At 40.8% G+C, this 15,554-nt stretch overlaps 1 protein-coding gene across 1 annotated transcript in view; it reads right to left on the bottom strand.

Moving 5' to 3' along the window:
* igsf3 (immunoglobulin superfamily, member 3) overlaps positions 1-15,554 on the bottom strand; it is an 82,401-nt gene that overhangs the window by 30,888 nt on the left and 35,959 nt on the right. Inside the window, exon 3 of the mRNA XM_084908697.1 lies at positions 2,583-3,002. Within this exon, the coding sequence (XP_084764823.1) occupies positions 2,583-3,002 (420 nt within the window). The remainder of the gene's footprint in view (positions 1-2,582; positions 3,003-15,554) is intronic.

Genomic DNA, 15,554 nt, shown 5'->3' with positions numbered 1-15,554 from the left:
AACAACAGAGCAGAATAAACACTGGTAGGGCCCCCTACCTGGCCAAATCATGCTTGTTGTCTCTGCATGTGCAATCGCATTTGTGTCTGTTTGTTATATTAATGTTCAGATCCTGAGTTCTGTACGTATCGGAGACAGCTGCAAAACATCTCAGTGAGTTGGTAGCCCCAAGCAGTAATTACAAAGACTTTAAAGTGAATTTCTGAGAAATGCACTCATGTGGTAAAGGTCAAAGCCTAGTATGGAGCTAGTTACGCAGAGATAATTATGATGAGAAGTAAGAGGATATTGTTGACACATACAAAACATAAATGTGTATAAATCTGCCTTCTGCCATGTGTTGCTGGCAACAAATTCCAAACATATTATTAAATACATATTAGGAAACTCTAAGCATTCATTACTGGGATTATTTTTTAATTTAATACAGTATAGATCTGGTAGAAGATCATCTTAAAGAGCCAACACATATTCATGTTGGGGTGTAATTAAAAAAAAAAAAAAAAGAAGTAAATGCTAAGCACAAGCAGCCAAAGTGAGGCGGTGAGGAGGAAGGGAAAAAAACCTGCAGTGATGAGCAATGTTTGCAGAAAAATGAGAGGGTATGTGAAAGAAGGGAACAAGGGCGGAGATGAGTGGAAAGACCAAAAAAGATAGGTATGGTGGAAAAAAAAAAGGGGGGGGGGGGAGTGAAAGGTACATTAAGATTCTGTCTGTTGCTCATCTCTCTGATGCCGGCAGTGGGTGATTAGCTAGTGATGGGGCTGTCTTGAGATCCACTCCATCTTTTATAATAGGAGTCTAATGGAGAAGCTGCTCCCTCTCCTTTCTAAATTTCCCTGGCTCTCTGTCAAATATGCACTTGGACAGGTGGAACGTCAGATACACCAGTTGAGCCTTAAGGCGTGCAAGTGGCTCCTTCGTCATGCAATAAGCACGTGGAAAGAAAACCAAAATGAATTTACGCATTACACTGAAGTTTGAGCAGTTACATTCATAGCTTGCACAACGCAACTGCTTTATTCTCTTTCTCACGCAACAACCCTGCATCCATTATAGATTATAGAGAAGACAGAGAGTGACAAAGGGTGTTTAGAGATGAGCTCTTTGTGCCCTTTGTCTCCTCACTAAAGTAGCAGGAGCTCATCTGACAAACCTGCTTTACATCGGAGTTCTCACTCTCCTTCTCATCCACGCACGACTATCTGGGGCACCATCAAGTCGCATTGGTCCAGAGTGGATCTGATGCTTAATGGAGAAAAGCAAAATGACTCCTCTTTGAAGTGATTTACTGGCATGAGACATTCGCCACTGCGTGCTTTCTTGGTAACTGAGCTAATGTCAAAGCAGTTTATCACCCATCTCTTTGGCCCTTTCTTGGAAGCATACAAAGGGATACTTTATGTATGTGGAACGCAGGACGATGAATGTGATGGGCTCGAGTTGGGTGAGAAGCTATAAGGACATGCGATGAGATATTAAGCTGCCTTTTTTTTCTCATCTTTTTGGTCTAGAGGTTGGCTGCCTATTAAATAATTATCATATGAGCCCACTCAACACATTCTTTGTTTCCACACACTTGCACATCACGCAAACCTTGTTACTGCTACCCCCGCAGTACCTCCCTAAGCTGGAAACTCCCTTAATGCTTTCCGCTTTCCATAGGTCTCTTCCTTTACATTTGGCAGAAGCATTAAAAGAAGGCTCTGTCTCTCTCATAGCAATGCATTCTAGCCCAATCAACACCGGACAAACTGTTGGCAGGAAGTGGCTGAAAAACACATTCTGCCTTCTGAACCATGGGCCACATGTTGCTGGGGAAGCTGCTTATGTGGAAGCCATAGGTCTCCTGTGTCAAACACCCACGCTATTTGGAGCTGGTTACATTTTTCTTGGATGTGCTTGTAATGTTGCCCATCAAACAGACACAAATACAAAAGTAGGGAATCTGCGGAGGTTTAGTTAAGCCCTTTTTAGAAAGCTAATGAGCTTAGCCAGAGATACTGATCAGCAATCAGTGGAACCCGGCCCACATGCATGAGTGTGTGCCAGTCAAGAGGACAGAGGGGACTGACACTAACCAATATCTTTACCCTGCCCACCACCCCTCCTTTTCTTTCCCACAGAATACGATCCCTTCGGCCTATCTCTGAGGTGCAGAGAGAAAGGGAATTAGGTTTCACAAGGTTAGTGGTTCAAACCCCAGTTCCTCATGTCCGTGTTTCTAAAGCCTCTGTTCCACTAGTACCAACTCTGCCAGGCTCACCTCTGTTTTAGGGTGTTCCATTGGATGATAGTACCTGGTAACAGGTACCTTTTTTAATATCCACTTGGCTGGTGTTCCAAACGACCTGTGTCGAGCCCACCAACGTTGCGGTGGTACTCACTTGTAATGGAAAATGACTGAAACAGAGTAGAGACGAGCCGAGTAGAAGCTAATGGAGAAGAAGTATAACGGTCTTGTTGGACGGCAGCTTTATCCACTGATAAATGGCTCAGTGAGAGAGCTGAATGATAGTTGCACTGTGTATGCAAAGGTAAATTTTTTTTTTTTTAAAGCAGTCCATTTACGATTCACTCACCAGTGGGCTGAATACGGAGCTGAGTCTTGTCGCTCTGCTTGCGGGTCATAGCAAACCAGCTTCCATCTGGGTCCTGAATCCACTCAGCAGCCTGGCAGTAGAGCAGCCCCTGGTCGACTGGCTGCAGCTTGTGAATGGTCAGCCTATAGGCTGTAGCGCCGGTTTTATCCAGCCTGAGGTCCCCCGCTGCCATTCTCTGCCGATACGGCCCCCCAGAGCGCAAAACGAAGTCTCTTGACAATGTGACTAACTCCTGAGGCGGGGCGGTTGGGTCCTCTGGGGACCTTAAGTACCAGCCTACTGACAAGTGAGTGTGCTGCACTGTGGTCCGAGACACCTCGCAGGTAAGCTGTAGTGTGTCGCCTTCCACTTTGGACAAAGTCTGGGCCGGAGCTGTTACTGTCAAAGAGTCAGCAATAACTGAAAAACAAACAGAAGAACAGGGGCAATTATTACTTAGCGTGTATAATGGTAATTATTCTGTAATTACTCAATTTTAGAATAGCATCATCTGCTTCCTTAAATAATATATGAACCCTTTACCTCTCTGAAAAGAAAAAAAAAGACCTTAAACAATAGAAAGCTGATTAATAAGGAAAACCAAATACACCCAAAAAAGCATTTTGGGGGGTTTTCAGCTATTATACATGTGATAAAGTCCATTCCACTGTTAGCTATTAATTTTATGCGGTGTGAGAAAAGGTGTAAATGCAGCCTTGCTTTTTTTCCTGAGGTGACTGCCCTCCATTTCCTCTTCCATATATGACTTTCACATGTTATTGTGTGGTGATGGTATTTTCTCCATCTCACACAGACAGAATCCTCCAGAGACCCCTCTGGCACTTCTTTCAGACCGATTATATCCCATATGGCTGGCTACAGAAAACATAATAAAATGTCATCTTACAGTGTCTCACTAAACTTTTGGAACATTTGGATCACGCATAGTAAATATACAAAACAGCAAGACCGAAATTTACTGTAATAAATTCAGCCCAACCCCTTCTATCTACAATACAACTGAGAATAAAAAGGATGGGATCCAAGCCAGATGGTTGAGAACAGAAGAGATCAGAGAGAGGGGGGGTGCAAGGAAGCAGAAGATACATCAAAATGTGATAATTTCAGAAAGGAAGATGGAGTGACTCTACACACCGACAGAAATAAACATGTATAGCCTTTAAAAGGGAACCTGAAATAGCTAAAGAGGTATTTTTAGATAGGTACCAGAGCAAAACTTTATGTATGTGTGTCAGGAAGACTGAAATAGAGACAGCATTAGATCTGAGCTTCCAAAACTAAATCCATTACAGACAAGCAAAAACACCAAAAGGCAATAAGGTCAGTCATAGGGGGTGGGGGCGGATCACGCTAGAAATAAAGGCTACTGGACAAAATTTAATTGGGCAAATAATTCACACAGAGGATTCTGCGCTTTGCCATGCAGGGACTGTGACCACTTCTTAAAAGCCAGAAAATTGAAGTGCATTGTGTTTGGCTATTCACGCTCCTAAGGGAATGTCACTTTGAAGATTACAATTCAGCATGTTTGAGTCTGCCTCTGCGCAGTAACTTGCTGTGTCGATGCATGGGAAAGAAAAGCTTTACTCTTGCATTATTCTGAATGTATGCAAGTAGAGGCCACTGTGGTGATGTCTGTCATTTGCTTTTAAAAAAGAAAGATATCAGAGTGACAAAAGTGCATAGAACCAAAGAGGATTTTGAGAGAGACTCGATATATGGTTATCCAGAGTTTAACAAAGCACTCAAAGAAAAAGAAAACAATGAGATAGTAATGGCACAAAAATACGGTAAGTAATCAGGTGGGCCACAATCTGATAATCCATTTCAGGAGGCAGTGTCTTAAGTAATATAAAAAGTCCAGACGAGAATAAACAGTTTCTGCATTTTTGTGTCTTACAAAAACACAGACAAGGTCTGATTCAAGGTAATTTGGAAGTTCACTAGAGGTCATATTGAGTGCCTGAAAAACCGCCTAGCAGCAAGGGATGCAAATGGGAGCCTTGGGCAGGAATAATAAAGCTATCCTGCTGATATATTTGTTTGTTTCTTGCAATAATAAAATAACTGACATGGGAATCTTACTGAGCCTGGATTAGTGTTTATATTCAAATACTTTATTTGTAACAGTTTCAGAAACAGAGCAATTAGTGGTAATGATGGTAACTGCTGGGAAATAATTGTTAAATATTATCAGTTATGAACTTCAGCAGAATCACTCTGGTGTGATCTTATGGGACTCTTCTAAAATTTGTGTTGTTTGAATGATGGATTCTCAAAGATGAAATTAAAATATAAATTAGTGGCTGATTATACATTTTGGAGTTGGTTAGTTAATTTGGACATCAGTTTCATAATCCAGTGCAAGTTACTCCTCTAACATTAATAATATCTAATAATATTAATAATATATAATATCTCTTCTTTGCTCTGTGGTGTTTTCAATACACCAAAGTTCTGCACTTCAAACACTGGTTGTAGCAAAGTCCTCTCACTCTGACACTCCTGTCAACAATGAGTGAACAGCAACCTCACATACAACACACCTACGCTACAACCTGGCATTGCCATAGCAACCCTCCCACATGGTGCTGAGGGCCTGTGAGAACAGTCATTAGTTACTATAACAACCGCACCCACCAACAGAATCCTGAAACCGACTTGCATTCCTTCTGTAGAAACACTAATGGACAGTGAAAGAAGTTAGCTGCTTCCTCCTGCCCGTTTATTGTGGACATATTTAATATTTTTGACCTCATCTCAAGGCGTCTGAGCCAATCAGAGCCCTACACCGGATATGTCGGGAGGACAGAACAAATCAGATAACACCAGCCAATCTCAGCCTTTCCAGCAGTCGGGCTGAAGTTGTACACCGGGATCATCCAATAGTACCACTGACCTCAATCTGCAAAGGATTAGGAACAGCGTGAGATGGCATTCTCTGGCATACATGCAAAAAAACAAAAAAAACCCAAAACAAAACAAAAAGTGCATGCACACATGCGCACACACTTCTGAGGACTTATTTTACCTGTTCTGTCCTTAACTGCAAACATTACAAGAGCCTTTAGAAATGAATCTAAGGACATTCTGTGTTTTTTTTTCTTGAAGATCACACAGCTCAGAAGCAGAATTTGTGGTAGCCGAAGCCCAGCGCTTGGGCAAATAACTTGTTTTATTGAAGAAAAATATTGACTTCTTTTCACTTCAGTTAAAGGCCTCAGTTGTTGTCTGAGCTGTTATAACATCAATACCCACACTTTTGGACCAGGCAAAGTATTTTCATCACAATGAACACAGGCACTGCAGTTCATTTAAGGGTGTCTGGTTTAGTTTTGTGATATTGTCTTTATTTTATTGATTTTTTAAATGTTTTTCCAACAATAAAATAGTACTATCTCAGCTTTTGGGATAAATAACAGCATTTCTTAAAAAAAAAATGAAATAAATTACACATAAATATACATATACATACAAATACACACTACTATATCACCAGAAATTATTCAAATGTTTCCTTAAAAAAGAAAGAAAAGACAAAAATTACCATGTCACATTGTCCATGATATATCCGCATGATGTTTTGTGTGATAAAGAAAAAAAACGCGTTTTCTTCATGATATCAACAATATCAATGTTCCCTTGCGTGCACAGCACCAACAAAAGTCCAGCCATGTCTGAGAATGAACCCAAAAAGGAAGCCACTTCAACAACCTCCAGAAAAGCACAAAACTTTGAACAAACTTTCATACAAACAGGAAAACTGTTCCTGAATATGGAAACAACAAACTGAAAGCAAAAATACACTGCCAAATACAACTAGGCTATGAAGGCACCCAAGCAGAAGATACTAGCAGCAGGTGATGTGCGACCCTGAAATTAAACAAATGACGAGTATTTCTGGAGCACTCGATAGTTATTGGTCCATACGACGGAAAGATGGATGGAAATTGCAGATGTGGTTGCATTGCACAAAAAGCCACGTTAGAAACACTTTTTAATTTCAAATTTATTATGTGACAATATTGTACAGCGACCTGCTACTGGCACCTTGTGGCAATAGTTTCACACTTCTAAATAGGCAGTGTGTTGTCAATGGCAGTAAAATGCACATAATTTTCTTTGCACTTACACAAGCCTATGCCGGTAAACTGCAATCACCAATAAAACAAGCTTTCCCCCCCTGTATCTCTACAAATATCACTATTACAAGTTTCCCTGAAGTGTTGCGGTATAATTTTGGTTATGTTGTCCACCCCTATCATTTATATACTCCAGTACTTGATTGGGGATTCTACCATAAATTGCTTGGTAAATGGACTGGTTCTTATATAGCACTTTTAAACTCAATGTACTTTACGCAACATTCATGCAAGCACTTTTTTCTGTGTCTAAGTGTTTTCTAGCTTTCTATCTAACATTGACACACACATTCAAACCCAATGTATTGGGAGCAACTCGGGGTTCAGCATCTCGCCCAAGGATACTTTAGCATGCAGACTGGAGCAGCCAGCCTACTAACCTACCGATTAGTGGAACCTGCTCTACCTCCTGAACCACATCCACCAATTTTGGCATCAAAGGAGAGTGGCACCGTTGAGGTTTCCCAGGCTGCTTTGCAGCCTTCAACTCTTCTGCAGTGCTAGGTGTTGGCAGCGCTTCATAGATTCACATGGGGTCAGGCAAGTGGGCTACCCCAATCAAGCACAGTAATAGTAAAAGTAATAACATGGTCAGCAAAAGATTTGGTAGCAGTTCTGGCACTGTGGGGAAGTGCTAGGTCCTGCTGGAAAAAGGAAATTGCCATCTCCATGAAGTTTGTCAGGAGATGGAAGTATGATGTCCTCTAAAATTTCCAGGTAGATGGTGCATCGACTTTGGACCAACATCTGCAGGTGACCTCAAATCATTACAGATTGTGGAGAGACTTCACACTGAACTTCAAACAGACGGCATACTGTGCCTCTCCCTGCTTTCACCAGACTTTGGGACCTAGATTTGTAAAAGAAATGCTAAATTTACTTTCATCTAAGAGGACTTTGACCACTGAGCAACAGTCCAGTTCTATTTCTCCTTAGCCTGGATAAGATGCTTCTGATAATATCTCTAGTTCAGGAGCGGCTTGATATAGAAATGTGACTCATGAGCTGCTGTGTTTCAAATAGGATTAATACAAACACATGTAACACTCACATACTAAAATTTGAAATTTAAATATATTATAAATATTATAAATAAGAAAATATCTTCTCAGATATTCATAAACTTTTTAAGAATTTCTCTTTTAACCCCGGTAAAACTACCAGAGATACGAGGCTGACATTGATGAGAGTGACTCATTTCAATTCATTATTAACATCAAAACATCAAAAATCACATTCAGTCATTTCTCAGCTGCAAAACACTCTGCATGTGTTCCCTGCAAATCAGCCTTTATTATCATAGGATGAATAAACATTTCAGTGGTTTGTGAAGGATTTCAGATACCCTCCACCCTCTGCAAAACATTGACGGAGACTGGATTTCCAAAAAATGCATTTTTCACCAGTGAATCAGGTAATCTTTCATTTTGAGATGGTTTTCATGTGTGGATGGTTTGCATTTCTTATCCTTTTTCTTCTTTTTTTTTTTTTTTTGACTGGCAGCGAAGCTGTCAATCCTCGATAAATCTTTAAAACTACGCTCTTCCTGCTTTACCTCATCTGCAATTTTTACTTTCATCTCCCTCCATTCCAGATCTTTTCCTACTCTTTCAGCTCTCTGATGTGAGTGACGGTTGTCATGCCCCAAGCTAGCCTTTTAAGTCCAGTCACATAGAGATAGAAGTGGGGGGTGACATGGGGACACACCACCATGGGGAAAAGGATTTCACAAAGATGACACATGGGAAAAATAGATGATAATTTATTAAGCCTGATCTTTACATTTTAGGATGGGTTTGGAAGTAACAGGACCAGAAAAGATATCTCACCGAAAGAAAGCACCAACGGCAAATCAAACAGTAGTGTTGTGCATTTGTTGTTGTTGTTGTTTTTTTTCCCTATATATTAGAGTTGTTGTGGATTGTAAAGATCCAACCATTCAGCACTCCATGCTGGGAGATACAGAAAAATCTTCAGTCCTCACAAAAGCAGGCCTGCTTTCTATTCAGCAAATAAAATAACTCCTGCATACACGCACAAAGATATCATTTTTAAATCATGGGTACCAGTGTGCGACATCTTCAGCTTTTCTTTGAAGGCATTGTACAGAGTCATAAACGTTACAGAAACATGTTTGCATGATAAAATCTGGGTGGGAAAGTGAAGCGGTAGTACTTGTCCCACCCACATCATCATCATCAGTGTTGTGCTCCTAATCCCAATGCCTTAAGTGTAGCTGGAAGATCAAACTGTGGTTCTAATGAACAGTTTCCATTCAGGATTGAATTACTAGCTAGTAATAAGGACTGACTCAATGTTGTCATCACTGTTTGCAAATAGTTGAGAAGACCAGCTGGTCACCCAGAGGTTGAGGGTTTTGGTTACAAGGTTATTGCCCAGGTCACCCGCTGCGCGGCAACCTGTCTCAGTCCGACTGACTGACTACAATCAGCCTAAAACAGATAATTGCCATCTAATTTATGAATGCAGACACACTGCCAACATGTTGTAATCAGTCGACTCAGTCTGTGCCAATGAGCGCAACTGGTCTGCTCAATCCAATAACGAAACACCCAAATGTCAGTTATTAAGGTTTGTGGCAGGCAATTTACTGTAAATTGAACTAAATGTAACACCAAACAGCATGTCTTATTTTGCGGCCAATGCGTGTGTGATAGTTGCTGCTAAAAGTGTGTATTTACTTGGAATGAAAGGGGGAGATATTATCAGAAAGAGTGCGTAACTGGCACAGTTGGATAGCTCAAGGCTGTGAGTTCTGCCCAGTCATTCTTTACTCAGTGCTCACCTCTGAGCATTTAGAGCTGAACTGCACGTATTTCTGCTCCACAGTAATATTGGTATTTTATTGAAACATATCAGAACTGAGCTGAACTCCACAGAGCATTGACGAGAGAAAGGAAGAGAATCCCAATGCAAGACAGAAACAAGAATACATCCTGTTTTCTTCTTTAAAGTTAGTCGAGCGGGTTCCAGTGTTTTAGGCTCTTAGTCATATTTCTACACAGAGATCAGCACACAGTGAAAACATCTCACTCTCTAGCTCGCACGCTCTCTGTCTGTCTTTTACTTCCTTCGATAGGCGCTTTTACATAACATATGTCTGTCAAAATGCATTTATTAGCTGGATTGTGTTAGTGCGATTAGATTAGTCTCGGCACAATGTTCCCAGCATCACACTTTCCTTTTCAGACACTGAGTCAAATGCAGCAATACAAATATTTCAACATGCCAGAATCAAATCTCCTATCTTACTGATGTTTGACCAATTTTGCCTTTACCATCTGTATTTAATTTGAAATAATATCTAAATGCAACACACAATGTGTTGTCAGTTTAAAGAATTAATAAGTATAACACTACAGTAGATTTCTAAGAAAACAGTTTGATTTTTTTATGCTTTCCTGCAGCACAGCACATTATTTTTTTGTTTATTTTGTAAACAAACAAAATATGTTTTACAGCATCATGGACCACACGTTCCTGCTTTAAATGATGGTGAGATTAAGGTTGACCTTCTAACTCAAGAGTGTGGCTGTTCCTTTTTATCAGCCTATCGCAGTAGCTGCAGCATGCTGCCAAGCCAACAGTTTATTCTTTTGTTAGTGCAAAACTGGCCCAATCTCAGAGTTGTGCCCTATGTGTGGATTTTGTGCAGTCCGCCGGTGTGAGTTCCCACAGACTCCACTATAAATCTGATGTAACTTGCAACAGACGGCAACAGATTTGCAATTCATCACAGTACATTATCACAAACAGATTGCATGCAATTACCAACTTGACCCCATTCATTTGAAAACTGGTTGTAGACCGACTCCATCTTATTGCTCTTCTGTTGACATCTTAATGCCCCAAAGACGGTTTGAAGACGGCAAGTGACTACAAGTGGTCTCAGATCTGGTCGTCATCTTTGAATGAACCTTTTCAAAAGTAGGGAGATCATAAGGTGATCGCAATAATTTTGGTTGTGCCGTGGACACCAATCATCATTTTCCCTAGCATGACTATAGCTAAGCTGAAACTAATTATATAAACACACACCAAAATATATAAATAAATAAATGAAAGAAACAAACAAACAAACAAAAAACAAACCCCGAAAGCAAACAAAGTGTGATCATACATACCTTTGGCACTATATTGTATGTCAATCACAAGTGTACTGCAAGACGTAGCACTAGAGATGTTTAGACACAGCTGAAATGGTTACCAGTTATCAGTGGGTAAAAGCTTTAAGAGAGAGAGTGAGTGTGTGAGTGGATGTGTGTGCGTGCATGTGTTGCTGCAAAGCAAATGGCCATTTGGCAAAGCCAGTAGGGTAATTATTGTTAATTACTCTCTGAAACTAAGAGTACTGCTGAGAGGAAAACAAAGCAAGTGGGCGAGCCGCCGCTCCACTTCATGCAAGTCCAACCTCCTTGCTGAACAGACGTCACTTGCTGACCCAGTATGCCTGCTTGTGTTGCAGGCATACCGGGTCAGAAAATTGGAAAAAGAGATTTAAATACAGAAGCTGTGCCTACACCTGTCTTTCGTATTCCTATTACCCAACATCCTGCCCATTCACATCCTCCACTCCTTTGTTATTTTCTGTGGAGCTGTCGATGAGTCAGAATGAGGGATGAAGAGGTTCAACTAAGAAAATGGGAGAGAGTAGATAAGAGAGTAAAGTGGGAGGAAAAAGAAAGACAGCAAGATGAAGACAAAGAAAATCGAGCAAAAAAGCAAAGACAAACAAAGGGACAATGCTCTTTTGCTTGATACAGCCAACCACATGGATCAGCATCAATGCTTTGTTATTTCACAGCAAGAAGTAAAAAAATAAGCAAACAAAAAACAGGATAAATAAATTATTATTGTGTTTGTAGCCTATATTTAAATAGTGTACAAGCAAGTTCATGAAACACTGCACAACTAGCAAACTCTGATGAACTCAGGCCTACATATAGTCCCCAAGAGCCTGCACTGATAGTAAGGACACGATACAGAACAAAACAAGGAAGCAAGGGCAGAGAACGGATCAGGACTGGGAGGGAAAAAGAGACACACAAGAGCCCTTTTTATCCGAGAGGAGGGGGGAGCATGGGGAAAAAAGAAAGAAGAAGAAGACAGGAGTCAAAGCCTGTCATTTTGGGATCTGGGTCCACAGCAGGGGGCACATCCATAATACAACATAAGCTTCTGATCAGATGAGAGCTGTACCTAATTGAATCTTAGATATGGAGCAAGCTCCTTCCACCCATTCTGTTTTCTGTTTTTGCATATTCATGTGTTATACAACACAGGCCTACAACATCTTGTCCAAGGAAACTATTATGTTTCTGTGCTATACTTTTTTGTTCTGTAAATTTTTTAAAGAACATTGTTTTACTAGTTTTTGTTTCATGTAAAATGTTAATTTAATAGTTTTCTGGAAATATATTTCCTGTTCTGTTACTAGCATGGTCTGTTTTTGGTTTTCAGGTCATGTGATGGCAACAGCTTAGAAAACCATCCAGTAGCAAAAGGTGTGTTGGCAAATTTAAGGGAGAAACTGAACGAACAAGGGCTTTGCAAACTTTCCTAACCCAACAAAATTCCTTTATAAAAAAGTCAGTCTAAAAATATCTGTTTTAAAGTCTTTCCGAACTCCTTTTCATCATCAGCATCAACATAAATTCAGGCATACGGATTAATGAGACTGGATTCCATATGTAAGGGTTAGAATTAGGGATTAGGGATGTGCTCAAGATGTTACTACCCTGGCTTGAAGATGGAAGCGCAATGACTAGCTGCTTGATCTTTTCCCCAATTGTCTCCTATTAAAAAAGTGATACTTTTTCCTCAAAAACTGCTAAATCAATAATTGTTTTTTTAAAAAAGAAAAAAGTAATTTGGGTCATCTATTAAGTGTTCTGCTGGTGATTTTGGAAATTATTTCTACCTTAATAAGATTTAAAGATTTGTGTCCTGTGACAGCTGTGACTGACAGGCTCATCTGCAGCTCACACAGGCTTCTCAACTACATTTTGGGAGTTTCTGTTTAAGGAAACAGAAACGTGCAGTACTGACTGTTTACGTCACCCTGATGCTAACGTTAGCTCAGCACTCAACCACCTCCAACTTATTATCTGTCATGATTGCGGCTGTGTGCAGGCTGGATGAGGACCCAATCGCAAAGTCACGGAGGCAGGAATTAACTCGAAATTCACAGCTTTATTGCTGGAGAGCAAAACCATACAAACTAAACTGGGAAACTATAACGTAATACACAGAGAAACACACGACCATGAATGAGGGAGAACGCGACACAGAACTGAGGGAGATGCGGACATAAATACACAGAGGGTTAACGAGGGAAGTGGGAGCACACGGGGAGACAGCTGACACAGATAATCATAATGAGACAGGGCAGGAGTGAACACAACATGACGCATACTGACGAGAGACTGTCAAAGTAAAACAGGAAGTACACAGAGGTTCAGACAGGAGGAGAGAGAGCACGGGGAGAGCACGGACATAACGGGCTGGGGAAAACATGGGGAAACGAGGGCTCACAGATACACAGAGGGGTACACAGAGGGTAATCAAATAAGAAACATCTTAACTAGGGATGGGTATCGGTATCCGGTGCCATTATGGCACCGGTTCTGACATAAACGGTAGTAACCAGACCGAAAAGCAGCGCACATTTCGGGGCTTTATTTCGGTGCTTTTTTTCCCCCTGAGATGTCATACACTTTGGATTCCAGCCAATCATTTTACCTTTCCGAGGATAGTAAGAGGGCCCAGGTACGTACGTTCTTTTAGAGCAAAGCTACAGATTAAAAATGCCCAAAGCGAAGCGGTCAAAGTCTGGCTGTACTTCACAGCAAAATATGCAAACTCAGCAGCCTGCAACAAGTGCTTTAAGGTGATACTGTGCAAAGGAGGTAAGTCCTCGAATCTGATGAAACACCTGGCGACGTATAGCATTTTGTTAAAAGCCGAGAAATGCGCCGTATTTGATAGCTTGCTGCGAGACCTCACATCGTGCACATCTACTGCGGGTGTGGTGCCTGTTATCGGACCCGGAGTTAGCAACATCCCCCAAAAACCTGAAGAGTAGAGTCCTGGCCCCTAGCCCTGCCAGTGTAGCAGAAATGATGACGGATGATGATGGCAGCAACAGCCGTTCTTCTCTGGGCGAGTAGCTTAATGTTGTTCATGTGTAATTTACGTTGAGTAGGCTAACCACGTTATAACATTAATGCATGTAGCAAAGGTGAACTAGCAAACACAGTTGTAGTTACATGCGGCTGTCTTCTTGTTTGATGGCAGATACTCCCTTCACCCTGGCCAAAAAAGCTAAAATGACCAAAGAAAAAGTGGAAAACAGCTGAACATGAGAGGTTTTTGGACAAAGTTTGTGTTCTCCATTCTTTAAGCACCGGTTCGAGCACTGTTTAACCCTTTAAGACCTACCATAGAAGTCCGCCAGAGCTTATATTATATTTTTACATGCTGTAGTGCCATTTTTGGGAGCATTTCAAGTTGCTATACATCAATACAACCATTACAGCCTAAATTTTAATAATATGTATGCATTAAGTGCATAGTAATTACATAAATTGCAAAAAAGTGCAATAAACTACAAAAAAATTGAAAATCGTTTTTGTTTTTTTAACATATATTTCTAGTTAGAGAAATTTAAGAGGCTTATCCCTCAAAACTGTAAATACAAAAAAGTTGCACAAAATAGTTTCCCACCACAGGAAATTTATTTTGAGTGTCTTCATAGTTTTATTTTTGAAATACACCAATTTTTATACACTGCAGGAAAAACAAAAATAAATATTATAGTGCAAATTTGCAAAAAAACCAGCATGTGCATCAAAATAAACTATTTCCAGCAGTGCAATATTAGTCCTAAGCATCCCAGAAACGACACAGAAAGTCATAAAGTCAAACATAACTTTTAAAAACACCAGTATAGGCTCATGAGGCCCTGATGGTAAAAAACTACATTTCCGCGAAAATGACGTCACTTCCGGTTTCGGGCAGGTCATGGCGGACATGCGATAGTTCGCGCTGACGTCTATTCCAACATAGGAAGTGTTATGAACAGCTGATCGGATCGGCAAAGCGTGTTTCTGGAATATTATGTTTTTGTTGCTGCAAGCGCTTTTTATGCAGTTTTTGCAAAGCTATACGTGGAAGGAAACTGTGACCTAGGACAAGCTGATGGCATAAGATGTAAGTACAACTCCTCCGGTAACATATGCAAAAAAAATTATTGCGCTAGCTCACGTGGTTGCAGTGCTACTGGGATTTAAAAGTAGTTGCGCAAAACGGATCGTGCCCGCTCTGACCGGTTTTAAAGGGTTAAGCACCGGCACCTTTTCAAAAGTACCGGTTTGGTACTGGTATCGGATAAAACCTTAACGATACCCATCCCTAATCTTAACAGAACAACCTAGAAACCAAGGGATAAATAAAGAACAAAACCCAAAACACACGAAAACTAAGAATGCTGGGCCAACATGGCCGAGGATCATGACATTATCAGTAAACAGCAGAGAGAGCACCTAGAGGGTGTCCATATTGTTGCTGGGGACTTTAATAAGGTATGTTTGAAATCTGTTAAGTGTCCTACCAGGGGGACAGGACACTGGACCATGTGTAGAGCAACATCAAGCAGGCCTACACAGTAACAACCCTCCCCCATCTAGGACAATCTGACCGTCTCTCTTTGCTCCTCATCCTTGACTACATCCCCCTTAGGAAACAAACTCCTCCAAGCACCCAAGTCATTAAAACACAGCCTGATGAT

Source organism: Perissodus microlepis, chromosome 16 (genome assembly GCF_051167445.1).
Source record: "Perissodus microlepis isolate ML-2025 ecotype Zambia chromosome 16, ASM5116744v1, whole genome shotgun sequence".
Classification (NCBI taxonomy): Eukaryota; Metazoa; Chordata; class Actinopteri; order Cichliformes; family Cichlidae; genus Perissodus; species Perissodus microlepis.
This window is presented reverse-complemented; position numbering and strand designations above follow the sequence as displayed.